This window comes from Eumetopias jubatus, unplaced genomic scaffold (genome assembly GCF_037043125.1).
Source record: "Eumetopias jubatus isolate StellerSeaLion01/CBP00866 unplaced genomic scaffold, mEumJub1_p1.0 scaffold_1, whole genome shotgun sequence".
In the NCBI taxonomy this organism is placed as follows: domain Eukaryota; kingdom Metazoa; phylum Chordata; class Mammalia; order Carnivora; family Otariidae; genus Eumetopias; species Eumetopias jubatus.
The window spans coordinates 59,050,101-59,070,602 of NW_028274807.1; the positions used below are offsets into that span (position 1 = coordinate 59,050,101).

General features: G+C 37.1%; 1 protein-coding gene across 2 annotated transcripts in view; it reads left to right on the top strand.

Moving 5' to 3' along the window:
- Nucleotides 1-20,247, top strand: part of ATP6V1A (ATPase H+ transporting V1 subunit A) — a 58,448-nt gene extending 38,201 nt beyond the window's left edge. For both annotated transcript variants that reach the window (XM_028110584.2, XM_028110585.2), the window contains exons 7-15: nt 3,308-3,470; nt 3,994-4,102; nt 8,277-8,399; nt 8,491-8,605; nt 9,581-9,644; nt 11,018-11,221; nt 13,335-13,429; nt 14,954-15,125; nt 17,884-20,247. In XM_028110584.2, the coding sequence (XP_027966385.1) occupies nt 3,308-3,470; nt 3,994-4,102; nt 8,277-8,399; nt 8,491-8,605; nt 9,581-9,644; nt 11,018-11,221; nt 13,335-13,429; nt 14,954-15,125; nt 17,884-17,976 (1,138 nt within the window). In that variant the 3' untranslated portion in view covers nt 17,977-20,247. The remainder of the gene's footprint in view (nt 1-3,307; nt 3,471-3,993; nt 4,103-8,276; nt 8,400-8,490; nt 8,606-9,580; nt 9,645-11,017; nt 11,222-13,334; nt 13,430-14,953; nt 15,126-17,883) is intronic.
- The last annotated feature ends 255 nt before the right edge of the window (nt 20,248-20,502 follow it).

Consider the following 20,502-nt stretch of genomic DNA (forward strand, 5'->3'; position numbering starts at 1 on the left):
TCTATTAATTTATAGTCTGCTCTTTGCCATTTTCTTTGACTGCTTAAAACCTCTTTAATTCTCAGGCTTCACCATACCCTGCTTTACTTTCAACAAATGACTTCATCATTCAATTCACAGAAAAGACTGAAGCCATGATACAGTAACTCTTTCAACCTTGATCACCGACCCACATATGTCCCATTGACCCTTGAAACCTACTCTCTGAGCTGTTCTCGCTATTTCTCGTGACTTATTAGTCAGCACTTCCTGTTTCCATATCCTTCAGTATCTAGCTTAAGCTTACTAGGTTGTCAATTTTCTGCATATTTGTCGGTATACTAAATTTTCTTGTTCCTTTGTTTTTGTTACACCCACCCAGCAAAATCCCAACCGTGAATCAGTCCAGAAGGGGATACCCTTCTTCCAGATCTACACACAGGCTGCTGAGAAAATCAAATAATCAGTGCAAGTTAGTACCTCACTGCTGGGTCACAGTCCTGCATTTCCCTGTTTACCATTCTCCTCCTCTCCTCAGCAGCTGTTTCAGACATCTGCACCTGCCTCAAGGTCCCAGCTCCATTCTTCCTTCTTTGGCCGTAAATGATCATGCTAGAGCCCTCACAGAGAAGTTAGAGGTCATCACATTTGAAACTCCTTCAGTTAATGTACAATTCCATCCGTTCCTTCTTCTTTCCTCTTTCTGCAGTATATCCCACCTCATGTCTCCTCTGGGACCTCACTTGAGATTATCTCCCTTTAGATAAGCTTCAAGGTTATCTTCCCTTTATCTCCCATCTAATGAAAAAATACCTACCCTCCATCCTTTCCCCTTTCTACCTTCCACTACTTGTCTCCTCATCTTCATAGCCAGACCTCTTGAAAAATTAAATTGGCCATCTCCACTTTTCCCACTCTCACTCATGTTGCCCACTCGGTTGAAACTACTCTCACTAACATCATCATTCACTCCCATACTGATAATTCAATAAATAAGTTTTAGTGTTTCCTTAATTGCTACAACTTTGGATATTGCTTTCTACTCCTTCCTCCCTCAAATACCCTCTTTCCTTGTTTTTCCTATTAGCTTCTGTCCACAAGTTCTTATTCTCCATCTCAGGTCCCTTGTCCCTTAATTTTGATATTTCTTAAGAGTTTTTTCACTCTCATGACAAATATTAAAATTTTTTTAAAAGATTTTATTTATTTGACAGAGAGAGACATAGCAGGAGAGGGAACACAAGCAGGGGGAGTGGGAGAGGGAGAAGCAGGCTTCCCGCAGAGCAGGGAGCCCGATGCAGGGATCGATCCCAGGACCCCAGGATCATGATCTGAGCTGAAGGCAGACGCTTAACAACTGAGCCACCCAGGCGCCCCTTAAATATTAAATATTAAAATGATGACTTTCAAATCTGTATTTTCCTCCCAGATCTCATGTGAGTTCCAGACTCACATGTTCACTTCTGTTCATACCTCTCCTTTTGAATGCCTTAGAGGTGCCTCAGAGTCAGTATATTCATAGCTCAAATCATCATCTTAATCACCACTCTCTTCCTTGAAACTTGCTCATCTTTTTTTTGTTGCCTCTTTGAGCAGATGTCAGTGTCATCCATCCAGTAAATGCCGAATGTAAAATCTGTGACTTCTCTCAAGGATCATTCTTACCTGCCCACATCTAATTATTGAACAAGTGCTTTTATTCTATTACCTGGATATTTTTTAATCTGCATCTTTCATCCCTACTCCATGACTTTAATTAAGGATCCTACCCTAATTCCTGCAATAATCACATTTAATCAGATTTCTCTTCAGTCTTACCTTCTAAGTGATTGTCCATGTTACAAAATGATCCATCTAAAACATATATCTGGTCCTGCACTGTTTTGCTTGAAACCCCTAACTGCACTTCATTGCTCTTAAAACAAATACTCCTTAACTCCTTACAAAACCATCTGTGATCGGGTTATTGCTTACCTTCCAGTATCATCTCAGCCACTTGACTGAGCCAAACTCCTTATATACCATCTTCGAGGCATCCTGAAGGACTTCTAGTTCCTCAGGCAGTACTCGCTCTTGCCCCTGGGCCTTTGGGTATGCTGTTTCCTCTGCTTGGAACATTATTTCCCTTTGGCTAATTTCTGTTTCCTTTCAGATCTTAGCTACTGTCAGAAGGATCTCCTAACCCCACTCCAATCCAGTGTCAGACTTTGCATCCCTTCCGGTGTTCTCCCATAGCACCTTGGATATTCTCTATGATAGCACTTTTCACATTGAACTTCCAAACTGGGACACACCCAACCCTGCCTCCCCACCCAAGTTAAAAGTGATTTGAGAGAGGTAAACAAAGCCATGGAATGAATGGACATGCCCTCTTAGTTTATCAAAGTCACTGAAAAGTTTGAAGGAGAAAAAAACTTTAATGCATATTAGTTTTATATTGAAGAAGTCTATCATTATTATTAAGGCTATAGTGTTTCTGTGAATTTTATAATACACAGTATTGCAAAGAAATTTCCCTTAGCATTACATTTCATTTCTCCTGCTTACACCCTCCTGCTCTACATACACACTTAGCATGTACACATACACACGGACACACACCATAACATGCCCACTTTCCTCTGCCCTTAAGGGTAGTTCACTCTCCTGTGCCACTTCGTAGGGAAAGTTTGAATGTAGCTGCTAAATGGCGCTGTAATCACCAGCTGCCCCTTTATTTTACCCCGCTGGAATGTGAGCTCTGTGTGGACAGAAACATGGCTATCTTATTTGCTGGTGTCTCTCCAGTATCTCCAAGCAGTGCCTAGGAAGTACTTTATAAATAGTTACTCAGTGTATAAAAGGGGATTGACAATGACACCTTAACAAAAGTCTTCGATCATTAACCTTTATGGCAGGATATGATTTTCTTAGGTCTTATTTTTTGCCTCAGAAGACAACTTAGTAAGTTGTTTAAATTTGTCTTTTAGCTTTAATTCCTATATTGTGCTTTCCTGAACTAATCTATATAAGCATTCTAAAAATCATTAGTACTGTTTTATTTATTTTCAGATTCCTTTTCCCCAGGTACCTTATGGCATATATTCTCACTTTTCAGCTGTTAAAGATGGTAGAAATGGTTAATGATAATAAAAAAACATACACAGTTACAGATATCAACTGGGGGAGCAATTTTTGTAGCCGTATCTGTATATCTATCTTTGTATTTACAGATGAAAATATTTCAAAGTGCTTTCTTTCCTTAACTTGTATTTCTGTGTCAGTTACCTACTTTATTTGTTAGTATTTATTAGCAAATAAAGTAATGCACTTTGTTTTCTTTGCTTAGATGTGTACAGGGAGGAACTACGGCAATCCCGGGGGCTTTTGGCTGTGGAAAGACAGTGATATCACAGTCTCTATCCAAGTATTCCAACAGTGATGTGATCATCTATGTAGGATGTGGTGAACGAGGAAATGAGATGTCTGAAGTCCTCCGGGACTTCCCAGAGGTCCGTATATATAAAGCTTCAAATATTATTCTCGAGAAAATACCACTAATCAACTTTCAGTGGCAATTAATAAAGCTTTGTGTTGGATCTGGAGCAATGCTCTCATTTGTCAAGGATCTCTTAAGGAATTTTCTAATTATATTTGTGATTCAGTTTGTATATTCAAGGAAAGGAATTGGAATTTTTCAGTCAAATACTTTAAAATTTCTTTTTGTGGTCTAATGGTTTTCAGTTATTAGGAGAAAGATAAAATAGACAAAATATTTATGGATGGGAACTTTATATCGGTTTTATATGATCTACTAGGTTGCTAAACTAATATTCCTTTTTCCATAAAATAATGGATTTCACTTGAAAATGAAATAAAAGCATAGTAGGGCAGGAAGAAAAGTTTGGAGTGATGGGAAATACTACTTTGGGAAAACTGATTATAAGAGGGATTAAGTGTGGGTAAATTGTAAAAAGGGGGACTAAAATGTTGTATTTGGAAATTAGAGGATCAAAATAGATTGTTTGCCTTTAGCTCACAATGGAAGTTGATGGTAAGGTGGAATCAATTATGAAGAGGACAGCTTTGGTAGCCAATACCTCCAATATGCCTGTTGCTGCTAGAGAAGCGTCTATTTATACTGGTGAGTATATGAATTAGAATAAAAGCAGTTTACATCTGGGGCACTTGGGTAGTGCATTTGGTTAAGCGTCCAGCTCTTGATTTTGGCTCAGGTCATAATCTCAGGGTCCTAGGATCAAGCCTCGCGTTAGGCTCTGTGCTTGGTGGGGCATCTGCTTGGGATTTTTCTCCCTCTCCCTATGCCCCTCCCCCCACTTGCTCACCTGCTGTTTTTCTCTCTCTCTAAAATAAATAAATAAATCTTTAAAAAAGAAGGAAGTTTACACCTGTTCTTAAGTTTAAAGTTAGCATGACGATAAAATGACACATCTTCTACTACTGTTTTTTTTTCATTACATGATTTACCATTGCTCTAATTCCAAATATACCTGTAGCTCTATAACTTGAAACATCAGTTTTGAATTATTGTATTTTGATGGCTAGATATAAAAGATAAGAAAATCAGTGTGTTTATGTATTACCTCCCATCTTTGCTCCTACTTCTATCCTAGCTTTTGGTACTCTTATTTCTACATTTTCAGGATTTATAATATTCACATTCTGTTGTGTAACCATACATACAATATTCGTATTAGCCTTAAACCTAGAGTAAAATGGAGTCAGTCCCCACAGCAGTCCTTTGGCTACAGTTTCTCCATTTGTTTCGTGGTTGGCTAAAATCTTACTTTTTGAAGTTTCTTCAGGAAAGGCTCAGGGAAACTATATTCCATGGATTCTTTTTTCTTCATAAGTTTGTTTTTTTCCACTGCCTTTAAATTTTCTTCCTTTTTCTCTTTTTTCTTTAAGTAATCGCTACACCCAACACGAAGCTCGAACTCCTGACCCCAAGATCAAGACTTGCACATTCTTCTGACTGAGCCAGTCAGGTGCCCCTCCACTGACTTTAAATTTTCTTCCTTTTTCTCTTTCCTCTTTAAGTAATCGCTACACCCAACACAGAGCTCGAACTCATGACCCCAAGATCAAGATTTGCACACTCTTCTGACTGAGCCAGTCAGGTGCCCCTCCACTGCCTTTAAAATTTTTTTTTTTAAGATTATTTATTTATTTATTTGACAGAGAGGGACACAGCGAGAGAGGGAACACAAGCAAGGGGAGTGGGAGAGGGAGAAGCAGGCGTCCTGCCGAGCAGGGAGCCCAATGCGGGGCTCGATCCCAGGACCCTGGGATCACGACCTGAGCCGAAGGCAGACGCTTATCGATTAAGCCACCCAAGCGCTCCACTGCCTTTAAATTTTAATAGTAGTTTGGCTGGGTATAAATATTTTGGATCAGTGTTTGTTTCCTTGAGACCTCTTATCCTAGCATTAAATTCTAGGGAGAGAGGGTCATCTGGGGAGCACAGTCAGTTGGCCTCGGATTCTTGGTTTCAACTCAGGTTAATATCTCAGGGTCATGGGATCGAGCCCTGCATCGGGCTCCACACTCAGGGCAGAGTCTGCTTGGGATTCTCTCTCCCTTTTCCTCTGCCTCTCCTGGTGTGCTCACTCATATGAGCACGTGCTCTCTCTCTCTCTTTCCCTTTCTCTCTCTCTCTCTCTCAAAATAAATAAATCTTTAAAAAAATAATGCCAGATAGAGATCTGAAGCCGACTGCTTTTTTCCCTTTTATAGATGATTTTTCTTTTTGCTCAAAGGAATTTCTCTGTAAATTTAAAGTTTTATAACTTTATTAGGATATATGCCAGTATTGATAGTTTTGATAAATTTTTCCTGAAACATACTTACTTACCTTTTCAACCTACAAAGATGTCTTTTATTTTTTTGGAAAATTTTCAAGAATTGTTTCTGAAACTTTTTCTCTTCTCTTATGGTTATCTTCTTTTTTTTTTTTTTAAGATTTTATTTATTTGACAGAGAGAGACATAGCGAGAGAGGGAACACAAGCAGGGGGAGTGGGAGAGGGAGAAGCAGGCTTCCCACAGAGCAGGGAGCCTGATGCGGGGCTCAATCCCAGTACCCTGGGATCATGACCTGAGCCGAAGGCAGACGCTTAACGACTGAGCCACCAGGTGCCCTGATAATAGAGTTTTTATATTTCTTGTTCTCCTTGTTTGGTGATTACTTGTGTGAGAAGGGAAAAGTGACCTATTCATCTACTATTTTAAGACAGGAAGTCTTCTTTTAAATGCACAGTATCCCATCTGTATGGCTATGTCATAACTGATTTAACCAGCACCTTTCTGATAGACACATGGATTATTGATCATTTTTTTGCTATCACAAACCTTGCATCACTAAAACATCCTTATGTATGTTTTTTATAGTTTCTTTTCATGTTTTGTGCACGTTTCTTTGTACATTTTTGTAAGGTAAATTTGTAGAAGTAAAATTGCCAAGCATACAACTGTTAATGTAGATTTTAGATTTTGATAGCCCTTAAAAAGGGGTAACAGCGAGCAAGAGTTCTGTTTCTCCACATCTTCACCAGTGCTAGGTTTTGTACCACTTTCTTAGGATAATTATCACTTAGACATTTGAAAGAATATTGTGGTGAACACTGATGTTCTCAGCACCCAGATTTGACAATTAGCATTTTACTATCCCTGCTTTATTAGATACCTGTTCAGTCTGTATTTCTTTCACTGAGCTAGCATCTTTGCTCTTTGTATTAACCATTTGAAAACTGCTTTCTGTCCACGTTCCTTTTGGATAGGAGTTCTTTTTCATACTGATTTATAAAAGCTCTTTGAAAATGGTCTTTTTATCTGTCATGAGTTGCCAGTGTTTTCCCAGTTTGTTCATCTTTTGATTTTGTCTAAGGTGTTGTTTTGTTGATTTTTTTAAACTGGTAGGCGCTGATATCGTTAGGTCTGTGAAACTTCTTTGAAGTTTACTCATATGTATCTTTCTCTTCCACCAAGTCTTTCTAATACATACACACAAGCATTAATGAGCATCGTCACAGAGACTGAAAATGTAGCCATGCTGGTATAAGAGAGGATCTGATCCTATCATCACATTGGAATATGTGATGACGAATGTGTTTTTTTTAAGCCTTAATAATGAGAAGTGATATTTTTTTAAGACTTTGATCATGGAATCATTTTTTAAAAGCCTCAGATATCAGTATTTCTTATTCTGAAAGATGTGATATGATGAATAGTAAAGTGCTGAATTTTTTAGTGCTATTTTGTTTTACTTATATATGCCTCTGTTTCTTTACAGGTAAAATAAAGGAATCAGGGCATTAGATTTGGGGACTCTTACAATGTAGTAACAACTATAACTTTCTAATATATTAGAGTTGCATAGTACCTTGTACTTTTCAAAGGGCCTTTATATGTGTCATTTCATCTGATATGTACAGAAAGATAGAGCAAGAGTTATTCCATTTTAACAGATTAGGAAACTACACTGGGAAATGAAGCTAGTTTGCTGAGGTTAATGACAGAACAGAAACTAGAACCCGGGACTTCTTTTCTGTATGTTAGACTCTTTTTCTAAATGGTTTACCGTAAGTGATTTAACAGAATGGAACCTAATATGCACAGCAGAATGATCTGGATAATTAAGATATTACTCAGGTTAATAACATTTGCTACTTTTGAAAAATAAACAAGCTAATTAGTTGGGGGGTTTTGGTATGTGTATGTGTGATATGTAGATAAAAGCTACAGTGGAAATTAATTTCAGACATAATTATCTCAACAAGGAATAGAGAAAAAGTCTTTTCCTACTTTTTAAAATGTGTATTATATTAGAATAGCCTATGGCAACAAGTAAACCCAAACTTGTCATTGCTCAGTATAATAGATGTTTTTTTTAAGTGGTCAGCGTCTCTTTTTTATTCTGTCATTCTGGGCTGGGACCCAGGCTGAAAAGTACTCTTTCATTTTCAAATCATGACTTCCAGAGCTCCTGGGAGTCCTCTCTATCTCAAGTAAGTCAGAAGGAATAAAGAGCATGGAAGGATGTGTGGCTTGCCTGATGATGGAACTCATTACTTTGACTTTTATTCTATCTGCTCGAGGTCAGTTACATGGTCATATCTAAATATTAAGGAGGCCAGGAAATGTAATTCAACTGTGTGCACAGAAGAAGAGGGAGAACAGATTTTGGTGAACAGCTATCAGTCTACCTCATGTACTTACTGTTTTCAAGTTTTCTTAAGGGTGACAAAGTCAGGTTTCTACATTGTAGAATTATAACTTGCGATATTCTTCCCAATTTAGGAATTACGCTGTCAGAATATTTCCGTGACATGGGTTATCATGTCAGTATGATGGCTGACTCTACCTCTAGATGGGCAGAGGCTCTTAGAGAAATCTCTGGCCGCTTAGCTGAAATGCCTGCAGGTAAGTCTTTGTATTGCTTATCATGTAAGAAGGCTGATAAGATTTTTAGCACTGGCTTAGACCCTCTCTTAATTTCTTTTCATTTTTTCAGATAGTGGATATCCTGCATATCTTGGTGCCCGTCTGGCCTCTTTCTATGAGCGAGCGGGCCGGGTGAAATGTCTTGGAAATCCTGAAAGAGAAGGAAGTGTCAGCATTGTAGGAGCGTAAGCACCTCAACTGTTCACTTTTCAAAAGAAAAATTAAAAGTCATTTATTTTATTTTATTTTATTAAGATTTTATTTATTTGACAGAGAGAGACACAGCAAGAGAGGGAACACAAGCAGGGGAAGTGGGAGAGGGAGAAGCAGGCTTCCCGCTGATCAGGGAGCTCGATGCGGGGGTTGATCCTGGGACCCTGGGATCATGACCTGAGCCGAAGGCAGACGCTAAATGACTAAGCCACCCAGGCGCCCCAAAAGTCATTAATTTTAAAGAAAAAATTCAGCTTCCTCTGAGGGTAGTGGTTCTTAACCAAGATTGCCCTCCAGGGTTGCCCAAAGATCTCCTTACAATGTACATGTTTAGTTTCTCTCTGTATATTCTGGTTATTCATCTTAACTGATATATTTAAGTCACAATGTCTTAATAACTTAGAAAATTATAGACATGTTAAGGTAAGATTGTATCAAGGTAAAAACAAAATGAAGATCCATGATCACTACATAAAGCCATACTTTGTTTTTAGAGCTTTTTCTTCCTTCCTGTTTCATCTTTTGATTAGAATCACGAAACTGATTATATCTCTAATTTCTAGTACTAGAAGCTATTCACTAGTTACCATTGTTATTTGCAACGTAGTACTGATTTTTATTAATATTTGTATGTCAGTTTTTCTTAGTTCTAAAGGTTAGTTCGAGGGGCGCCTGGCTGGCCCAGCCAGTTAAGCGTCTGCCTTCGGCTCAGGTCATGATCCCAGGGTCCTGGGATCAAGCCGCACCTCGGGCTCCCTGCTCAGCGGGGAGCCTGCTTCTCCTACTCCCTCTGCTTGTGCTCTCTGGCTCTCTCTCTAATAAATCTTAAAAAAAAAAAATGTTAGTTCTAAAGTTATTTACATTAATATTGACTTTCAAACAATTTTTATTTTCATATGCCAGTTACTTAATCTTCTATAATGACTTTTTTTTCCCTTTAAATTTAGGGTTTCTCCACCTGGTGGTGATTTTTCTGATCCAGTTACATCTGCTACTCTTGGTATTGTTCAGGTATATCTTTTCCTAGTATAGTCAACTTCTGAGCTTTCCCACCCCGGCTCTGCTTTAATGTTATCTAAACCATCGTGAAGTATTAATCTACTCACTACAGAGTTAATCAGTAGGAAAGTCTGTTTTAGGAACATTCTTGTCACTGAGAGCTTTTAATACTGTCCATTGTTTCTTAGCTCTTTGCCTAACATTTATAACAAACTTAATTTCTGTAAGTGGAAAATACATCCGGAATAGCAGTTTTATTAGTGTGGGAATAATATAGCCTTTAAGTGAAAGTAACCCTAGTTGTAGAAACAGATACGCCTAAAAATGCATAATGGCCAAAACTCAGTATAAGTTTCTTTTTTTCTCATAGTATGATCCTAAGCAGATGATCTTATCAGGATGGCTCTTTTCCACTTACTAGTAATTCAGAGACCAGGGTTCCTTCCAGCTTGGAGATTCACCGTCACCTAGCCTTGTAACCGTCTGCATCTCTGGCTGGCACGAGGGAAACTGTGGAGAAGGCACACCCACACTGTGAACTCTGAGCTCAGATGCAGTCACTCCACTCATTCTGTTGGCCGCACCCAGATGAAAGCAAAGCTGGAAAATGTACTTTCTGCCTACGCAGCTGCTTCCCCCAGTGACAAGGCAGGAATTGCAGTGGATAGCTGGTCAACTTGGCCATCAAAAGAAGCCTAAATGAAAGATGTATACAAATCAGGGCTGTAGTAAAATGTTGATATATTCATAAGTGTGTGTATTATTCATGGGGGAAAAAGAATATTTGCTTATGTTTCTGTCAGTATCTGAGGAAAAAAATGGCAGAGGCTATATTTATAACTCTCGGGGTGTTTAACCTTTGCTAACATTTTGAGTTTCAATTTCAGGGAAAGGGCAAGCAAAGTTAAGAATGCATAAAATATATGTGAACATTTGGCCTCAGAAAAATGACTGTTAGATCTTATTGGATTGGCCCTTACTCATAGGGAATTGAATTTAGTCAGAATGTTTCAAGGTGTTTAATCAAAGTGAAGAATCTCTTCTATCTCAGTAAGCATTTTCTAGTTCTTCTGTTTATATTGCACCATAATAAATCTTCAGAAGAGTCCATTCATTTTTCTTCTGTCAGATTTGCCACACTACTAAGGAAATTCAGGTACTATTTGAATTTGATTTATAGTTAATATCCATCCTGAAACTAAAAGTAGAGTATATTTTTTAAATTGTAAGTTGTATTCTATTTCAGTTATATGTGAGATATACTAAAAAGATTGATAATTTGACCAAAATATTATAGAATTACATATTTAGGACAAATATACTTTAAGACTATTAAAAAAAATTTTTTTTTAAAAATCGTTGTATTTGTTTTGTTTTTAAATCAGGTGTTCTGGGGCTTAGATAAGAAACTAGCTCAACGTAAGCATTTCCCCTCTGTCAACTGGCTAATCAGCTATAGCAAGTACATGCGTGCCTTGGACGAGTACTATGACAAACACTTCACAGAATTTGTTCCTCTGAGGACCAAAGCTAAAGAGATTCTGCAGGAAGAAGAAGACCTGGCAGAAATTGTACAACTTGTGGGAAAGGTGAGTGGTGGTTAAGTCCCATGGAGGACAGGTCTGTGAGTTAGAGTGGTGTGTTGTAAGGACAGACAGAACCTTGGATATACAGATTCTTGCCTAGCAAAATGAGTACTTATTAAGTATTTTTTGAACTAATAGAAGTTTAGCTTATCCTTTATCCAGCAGATATTTGAGGGTCTTGTTTGTATTATGGAAGGTAGAAAGATGATTATTGTTTTGATTATCTATTGTTGAGTAACAAACCCACTTTGAACAGTGTTTTACTGCTCATAGTTTTGGGGTTGCACACCATGGAGAATGAGGTATGCAGGACCTGGAAGCAGACTGTGTGGCACACAGCAACATGGATGGATCTGAAAAAGAGCCGAAGACACAAATGTGACTGTTTTACATAATATAAAATAGCAATACAAAATAAAATACACATTTCACATGAATTTATGCACATAAAGGGATACACATAAAACACATTTTAATACTTACGGTTGGACACCTGGGTGGCTCAGTTGGTTAAGCAGCTGCCTTCAGCTCAGGTCATGATCCTGGGATCCCAGGATCGAGTCCCACATTGGGCTCCCTGCTCAGCGGGGAGTCTGCTTCTCCCACTGACCCTCTCTCCGGCCCTCCCTCCTTTCGTGCTCTCTCTCTCTCTCATTCTTTCTCTCAAATAAATAATAATAAAAAATATTTTTTAAAAATACTTATGGTTGAAGCAGGGATTAGGGATAAAAGGGGTTTAAAAAAACAGGAGAAAGAAAAGAAAGAAGGACCTGATCTTTACCTGTTAAGGAGCTTGGCTACACAGAGATGACAAACAACTGCAGTTAGCTTATTGGGCCTGTCCTTTTGCCACAATTTCCAACAAATCTTTACCAGCTAGGCTGTTTAGGGTAATCGCCAAAGTTAAAGCTTTTGAGGCAGTGGTATTTAAAGAAGCTCTAACAGTACTCATAGAAAAAAAATTTGCATTTATATAGTATCTTTTTTTTAAGATTTTATTTTTGAGTAATCTTTACCCCCAACATGGGGCTCAAACTCACAACCCCAACGTCAAGAGTTACATACTCCACTGACTAATCCAGCCAGGCACCCCATGCATTTACATAGTTCTAAACACCATGTAATGTTCTTTTTAAAAAAAGTAACTGTTTATGGGATGTATTGATTTTTTTTTTAAAGATTTTATTTACTTATTTGTCAGAGAGAGAGAGGGCACAAACAGGGGCAATGACAGGCAGAGGGAGAAGTAGGCTCCCCCCTGAGCAGAGAGCCCGATGTGGGACTTGATCCCAGGACCCCAGGATCATGACCTGAGCCGAAGGCAGACACTTAACCAACTGAGCCACCCGGGCATCCCTGTATAGATTTTTTTTTTGAAACAAACTCAAGATTCATAATTCAAATAGTTAAGCTAGCAAGACAGAATGTGAAGAAAGTTTTTCAAAAAAAGAGCTTTTTTTTTATTATGTTCAGTTAGCCAACATCAGTAAAACAACATTAGTTTATCTGTACACCCATGTTCATAGCAGCACTTATACACAATATCTAAGGGGTAAAAGCAGCCCAACTGTCTTTTGATTAATGAATGGGTAAACAAAATGTGGCGTGTCTATATGTAATGGGATATTATCCAGCCTTAAAAAGGAAGGAAAAGTCTAACACATGCTACAACATGGATGAACCTCGAGGACATTATGTTAAGTGATATAAAGCAGCCACAAAAAGACAAATACGGTACGATTCCATCTAAAGTAGTCATATTCACAGAAACAGAAAGTGGAATGGTAGTTACCAGGTTCTGGGAGAGGAGGAAAAGGAGAATTGCTATTTAATGGATAGAGAGTTTCAGCTTTGCAAGATGACCAGTTAAGGAAATCTGCCTCACAATAGTGCGAATATACTGAGTGCTATTGAACTACACTTAAAAACGGTTAAGATGAAAAACTTGTTACATGTTTTTACCACAATAAAAAAAATCAACAAGCAGTTATGAAGTGAATTTGTTAGTGATAGATGACTGTATGTTGATTATATAGTTTTTGCTTGGTTAATTGATTATAATCACTGGTCCCATATTATGGAAGTAAATTTCTAAAAAAATTTTTTTTTCTTCTAGGCTTCTCTAGCCGAAACAGATAAAATCACTCTGGAGGTAGCAAAACTTATCAAGGACGATTTCTTACAACAAAATGGATATACTCCTTATGACAGGTAACCTATCCTGATTTTCTTTTTTTATTTGAGGATTTTCTGTTGAGTTTTGAAGAAAGAGCTGCCTCCACATTAGAAGTCCTTTTTTTTTCTCATACAGACACAACCCTGACTCAATATATAGGTTTATTTTGTATTTTCGTAGCAAACATCTAACTATCTAATATGTCACCTTATCCTTGATTTTCCTCATTTGTGCAGTTTTGACAACAGTATTTTCACTCATTATCCAGCCTTTTTTTTTTTTAAGGGATTTGCCACTTTATTTTTTTTTTTTTTTTTAAGATTTTACTCATTTATCTGACAGAGCGAGCGAGAGAGGGAACACAAGCAGGGGGAGTGGGAGAGGGAGAAGCCGGCTTCCCGCCAAGCAGGGAGCCCTGACGTGGGGCTCGATCCCAGGACCCCGGGATCAGGACCTGAGCCGAAGGCAGACGCTCAATGACTGAGCCACCCGGGCGCCCCGATCCAGCCATCTTTAATTAGATTGTGCGTGGAGCCTCCTTCAGATGCTTTTCTCACTACGTTTTACAGCTGCCTATGCCACTTCTACTCTTTTCCTAACTAATTGTGTCCTACTTTCCTGCTCCATTTCCCAATAGTCCTAGTCGTCTTTCTTTCTGCCATAGTCTCTGTTAGCTGTCCCACTTGTGTCTGCTACTGCTATGGCTTATTTAAAGTTTCCATTTCTTTTAAACTTCGATAAATCGAGCCCTTTGATCATAGGCTAGCTTTTCTCCCTCAAATCATATTTGGATTGAAGAGGGAACTGAACACATAGGAATATTATCAGAATGTAGGACAAGCAGAAAATATGGCAATAGCCTCAAAAATCTGCATCAGGAATTTAAGAAGCTCTGGCCACCCATACAAAGATAACTCAACCAAAGGAAAATTCTTCAGAAAGTGTAATACAGAATGTGCATGAGATTGTGTATGCAAGTGTGTTTAAATGTGTCAGAAAGTTGATAGGCATGCATGTGATCCAAGTTGAATATTAACTTGTGTGTCTTCATTATTTAAAAGTGTGGGTAAGTGAAAATGAACAATTAATGGGGGAAGGGACTACTATTCACCTTAGGAAATTGCAGTTTTCTGCTTTTCTATTACTCATTAAATCTTAATCCCATTATCACAAGGAGTCTTTGCAATTCATTTATTTTACTGTCTGGGTTACTCCTTTAACTGCACTGTACAAAAACAAACTCTCAGAGAGTTGTTAGATTATAGCAGTACTGTTTGATTGTTCTTCCTCTTTGATTATTTTAATAGATAAAAATAAGCCTCACTCTTAAGTAAATATCTCCATCTATCCATCCACCCCATATTTCATCTGTACCAAAAAGCTCTGGTCAAGTAGTTGTTAGTCTTTTCCACTTTTGTTTTCATTCATTATTATCATCCAATAAATATAAGTAGTCTGCATATTTAAATAAAAAAGCTAATGCTCTGGTATTTTATAGATAAAGTATGAACCTGCTTTGGATTTTATTTTTATTATTTTGATTTTCATTTATACCCTAGGTTCTGCCCATTCTACAAGACAGTCGGGATGCTGTCCAACATGATTGCCTTTTATGATATGGCCCGGAGAGCTGTTGAAACCACTGCACAGAGTGACAGTAAAATCACGTGGTCCATTATCCGTGAGCACATGGGGGAGATTCTCTATAAGCTTTCCTCTATGAAATTCAAGGTATATTTTGCCTCTACCTAACTTTTTATAATAAGAAATGTTTCTTTTTATTTTTTTAACTCTTTACAAACAACCTATTTATTCACAAACCTGGTGTGTGAAACTTGGGTTTATCATATTCACACATACTCAGGTTATGTAAAACCAGAAGAGACCGTAAATTTACATTCAAATAGGAATTCTAGAGATAAAAATTATACTGTGTCATGTCTAAAATAAATGCTGACGTGTTTTCCCTTTTGTCTTAACTGCCAGGCAATTTAGAGCTAAGATCATGGCTGAGCAGCAATTACTTTTCCTCAAGTACCTATTACCATCTTATCTCCACACTCATCTAAAATGAGTTACGCTGTTTACTTCTAAGTATCCTGTTACACATCATTTTTTTTCCCTATTACCCATCACTTTTAACTTTCAGGTGGATTCTCTTTTTTTTTTTTTTTTTTGAAGTGCACAACATAAATAGATAATTAAATGAAATTATCAGTAGAGGCTCAGGTGTGTAAAATTGTTTTTAAAGTATTTGATCAATTGGGTTTCTAAGTCATGACATACAGATATATTTACTAATCACCTATTGAGAAGTTGAGAATGGTTCTCTGACTGTGTGTTCTATATATAGTGTTTGTTTACACTATAGGTTGAAAATAAATCTGTAAAAATAGACACTCACTGTATCAAGAATTTTAAAATACTCACACTCTTTGAGTCTTCATTCCAATTCAAAACATATAACCCAAGGAAATAATCAGAGATTTTTTTTTTTAGGTGAAGTATAGTTGACATGTTAATCAGAGATTTTTTATATGAATGTATAAAATATTGCTTATTAAACTTCTTAAATATCATTCAAGAGTGAACAGGGTCAACAGTACATTATGGCATATACAATTAGAGCAAGAATATTATGAAGACATTAATACTGTTTTTTCAAAGAAAATCCAAAGATATGGGGAAATGCTTATGGTATAATGAGTGAAAAAAATCAGGTTGCCAAAAAATCCCGTATGTAATTTGATCCAAATTTTATTTTTAAAAATGACACATTCATATGGATAAAGAAAATGTGATACACACACACATACCATGGAGTATTACTCAACCATACAAAAGAATGAAATCTTGCCACTTGCAACATGGATGGATCTAGAGAATATAATGCTAAGTGAGATAAGTCAGTTAGAGGAAGGCAAATACCGTATGATTTCACTCATGTGGAATTTAAGAAACAAAACAAACGAACAAGGGAAAGAAGAGACAAACCAAAAAACAGATTCTTTAATATATAGAGAACAATCTGGTAGTTGCCAGAGGGGAGGTGGGAGGGGAGATGAATGAAATAGGTGAAGAGGATTAAGAGTACACTGTTGTTGATTCGCCTGGGTGGTTCAGTTGGTTAAGCGTCTGCCTTTGGCTCAGGTCACAATCCCAGGGTCCTGGGATCAAGTCCCACGTCGGGCTCCTTGCACAACGGGGAGCCTGCTGCTCCTCCTGCTTGTGCTCTCTCTCTGACAAATAAATAAATAAAATCTTTAAAAAAAAATCACTATATTGTATACCTGAAACTAATACAACACTGTATATTATTGCTGAAATTAAAAAAATTATACATTCATATGAAGAGATAAAAAATATATGCAATAATAATGTAGTGATGATTTCTAGTAGTGCGATTCAAGGTGGTATCTTTTTCCTGTTTACAGCACACTATATCAAATTGACATCCCAAGGTTTTTTTTTAAACTCTTATTTTGTTTTTAAAGATTTATTTATTTATTTGAGAGAGCAAGAGAGCAAAAACACAAGTAGGGAAGGAGCAGAGAGAGAGAGAGAGAGAGAGAGAATCCTCAAGCAGACTCCTCACTGAGCACGGAGCCAGGCACAGGGCTCAGTTGCAGGGCCCTGAGATCATGACCTGAGCTGAAATCAGGAGTCAGCTGCTTAACCAAATGAGCCACCCAGGCGCCCCCTCACTTGTTTTCTTATGTCATTAAATATTCTTCTGTAGCATTATTTTGTGGCTGGAGAGTAATATTTTCCTATTGTTAAGTATTTAGGAAATTTCCAGTTGTTGGTATGGACAGCTTTGTTTCTGTAGTTGGTTTTGTGTATTTTCCTATTATAGGTTCCCAGAAGTAGACCGATTTGGTTAGAGAGCTTAAATATTTTAAAGTCTCTTTTATTTATACATCAAGTCTATTTTATACATACTGCTCAATTAAGTTGTTTTCCATAGAGATTTAAAATGTGTTGCCTTTTAAGATTATTTTAGAAATTTAACTTCCCTGTGCCAATGTGATATTATGAGAACTTGAACAGTAAATTATGTTTTGACTAAATTAACTCCAACTATCATGTACATGCAGTAGAATACATCTAATATGTGATATTGTATAATTTCCCCATATTTTGCGTATTGTTGAGGATAGATCCATTGGTCATTGAATACAATTAGCAAACCAAATCAAAACCAAAATTTTGTCTTTTTAAAAAAATTAAGTGCAATTTAGTTAACATATAGTGTATTATTAGTTTCAGGGGAATCAAAATTTTGTCTTCTTTCTCTTAGGTTGTAGTGTTCCTCCTTGCATACATTTCTGCTCTTAAAGGAAAATAAGGATAATTTTTGATTCCTGCCTGTGTTTTCCCAGTATACCTCACTTAACCTAATACTCAAAATATGTTCAAAATAAGTAACTTACCTGTTCTGAAAATTATTTTCCAAAGGTAAATTGAGTTCTGTAATGTCTTTTCTCAGGATCCAGTGAAAGATGGTGAGGCAAAGATCAAGGCCGACTATGCACAACTTCTTGAAGATATGCAGAACGCATTTCGTAGCCTTGAAGATTAGAACTGTGATTTCTTTCCTTCCTTTCCTCAGCAAGCTCCTCTCATATGTGTATATTTTCCTAAATTTCTCATTTCCAAACCCTTTGCTTCTATATTGTGCAGCTTTGAGACTAGTGCCTACGTGTGTTATCATTTGTTTCCCTGTTTATCTGGTAGGTCGTATATAAAACAAACATTCCTTTGTTCCAGTGTTTGAAGGGCCTCCATGATCCTTTCTCCGAAGTGATGAATGTAGTAAATATGATATATAATGGCTACACTACTGTAAACTTGTCTGTAGGGTGACATCCCTACTTGTCCTCGGTTTGCCCTTTCCTCCTCGCCTTTAAATTGTAAACAGGACTACTGCATGTTCTCTCTTTGCAATAGATTTGGAATGGAAGGCCAGATTTCTATACATTTTGACAGGTACTTTGTGAAATGACTCTATCTATGTGGTAAGGTTATTTGCAGCTTAGCATTTTGCTAAGTAACTGCTTTGCAGGATATAATTGCTTTTTTCTAAAAACATGAATGATTAATGTTCCAATTATGCATTGCTTTCCCCAGTATAAATCAGGAATGTTTATAGGAAACTGTTGGGAACTCTACTGTTTTTAAAACAGGCATTTGTGGGACTCAGCACAGTATATGAATCAGTATCCTCTAAAAAAGTGGAAAAGGAGCCAGGTGGTCAAACTTAAACATCATCTTGTTAAAGCATATTTTATTTCAGTATGAAAAATTCAGTATCAAGGACTATACTACTACATTACTAGGAAATTCTTTTTAAAATCACATTGAAAACAATCACCGGGAACTTGATCCACATCACACCCTTTCCTTTTTCTCAAACATCTTAGAAGCCTGAGCTTCTAAGAATCATATGGCAGTGGGATGGGCAGTAAAATGCCACAGAGAAGGTATTCAGTATGGTTAAAGGCTGTTCGCACCATTAAGGACCAGCTGGACTGTAGTGATAATTGGGACCAGAGTGGCGTTACGTTTTCACAAGACAATGATATGTGTCACGTGTTTGCATGTTTGTTTGCTTAGTGAACTTTTGAACAACCAGTTTACCAGTTTACTGGTTCAAAAGATTTCTCAGAATATCTGTAGCAATAGCAGCATAACAGTTTCCATTCTGTTTAATAGGGAGGAAATTAATTCTTATACCTGCTGATGACAGAATCTGGGTCATGTGAAAAGAAAGATAATTTCATCCTGTCTTTTCAGTATATGTTTTAAAATAATAATTTCTGTGTCTGTGTAAGGCACACTACAGAACAGCTCTGAGAGCAACAGTTTCTCTATTAACTCTTTCTGACCAATAGTGCTGGCACCATTGCTTCCTCTTTGGGAAGAGGAAAGGGTATGTGAATATGTCTAACAATCTCAAATACCCAAATGTAATAGCATAAGTAAAGTATTTATTTTATGCCTCAGTATATTATTATTTAATTTTTAGGTAACGTATTTCTTTTGGTCTGTTAAGGAAAGATGCCGTGAGTAGAGAATTCAGCTCTAGTTTGTTGAAATCCTTGCAGATTGCATGTTTTTACAGTGGCTTGCTATTCAGGATAGATATTCTTCCATGCAGCTTTTTTTTTTTTTAACCTTTCCGAATATTGGAAGATAAAAATTATGCAGTGATTTGTTGAGATGCGGACTTAATGGTGCTGCTTTATCAGTTTGCTTCCAATGTGGCCTCCTACCCAGAGGCCCTAAGACCAGTGGAAATGAAAAGGATTTCAAAAATGTTCTATTCCTACCTTAAACCGACCAGCAAACTAGGACTGTGATAGTAATGAATGATATGATGAAGAAAGTTTGACCAAGTTTGTTTTTTGTTGTTCTGAATTTACAATGTAATTCCTACTTCCTTTTAAGAATGTTGATGTATGGGTGTGAAGAGGCTAGAGATAGAAGATGCTCTGCTATTCATTGTAAGTGTCCTTCCACCTACATGTTGTAGAATTTCAAATTGGTCACTGATCATATTTCTTTGGTGAGAATGTGTTAAAATTACAACAATCTTTTAAAAAGATGATGCAGTTCTATATTGTGCTATGCCTGGTCCTAAGTGGAGCCAGTTAAACAAGTTTCATATGTATTTTTCCAGTGTTAAATCTCACACATTGTACCCTTTGGAAATTTCCTTCCATCCTGAAGAACGAATTGAAGAGGCCATATATATATTGCCTCCTTATCCTTGAGATTTCACTATCTTTATGTTAAAAGTTGTGTATAATTGTTAAAATCTATGAAAGAATAAAAAGTGGATTTAAATTAACATTTTTTCTTTGTGTGTGTGTGTTTGCTAGAAAACATGCCACCTGTTTGTATTTTGACTTACTGTTTTCAGTATAAACTTCAAAAATTTTTGTTTCTCCCTTCCTTTATAGATTATTACTTAAGATCATGAAATTGAATTGGGACCCTCACGATAGACTGCCAAAAGGCCTATAATCATATACCAGTATGATTTGGAAGTGTAGTACACGGAATCCCATGCCATCCTGAATATTACTTTAAATTGAAAAAGTGA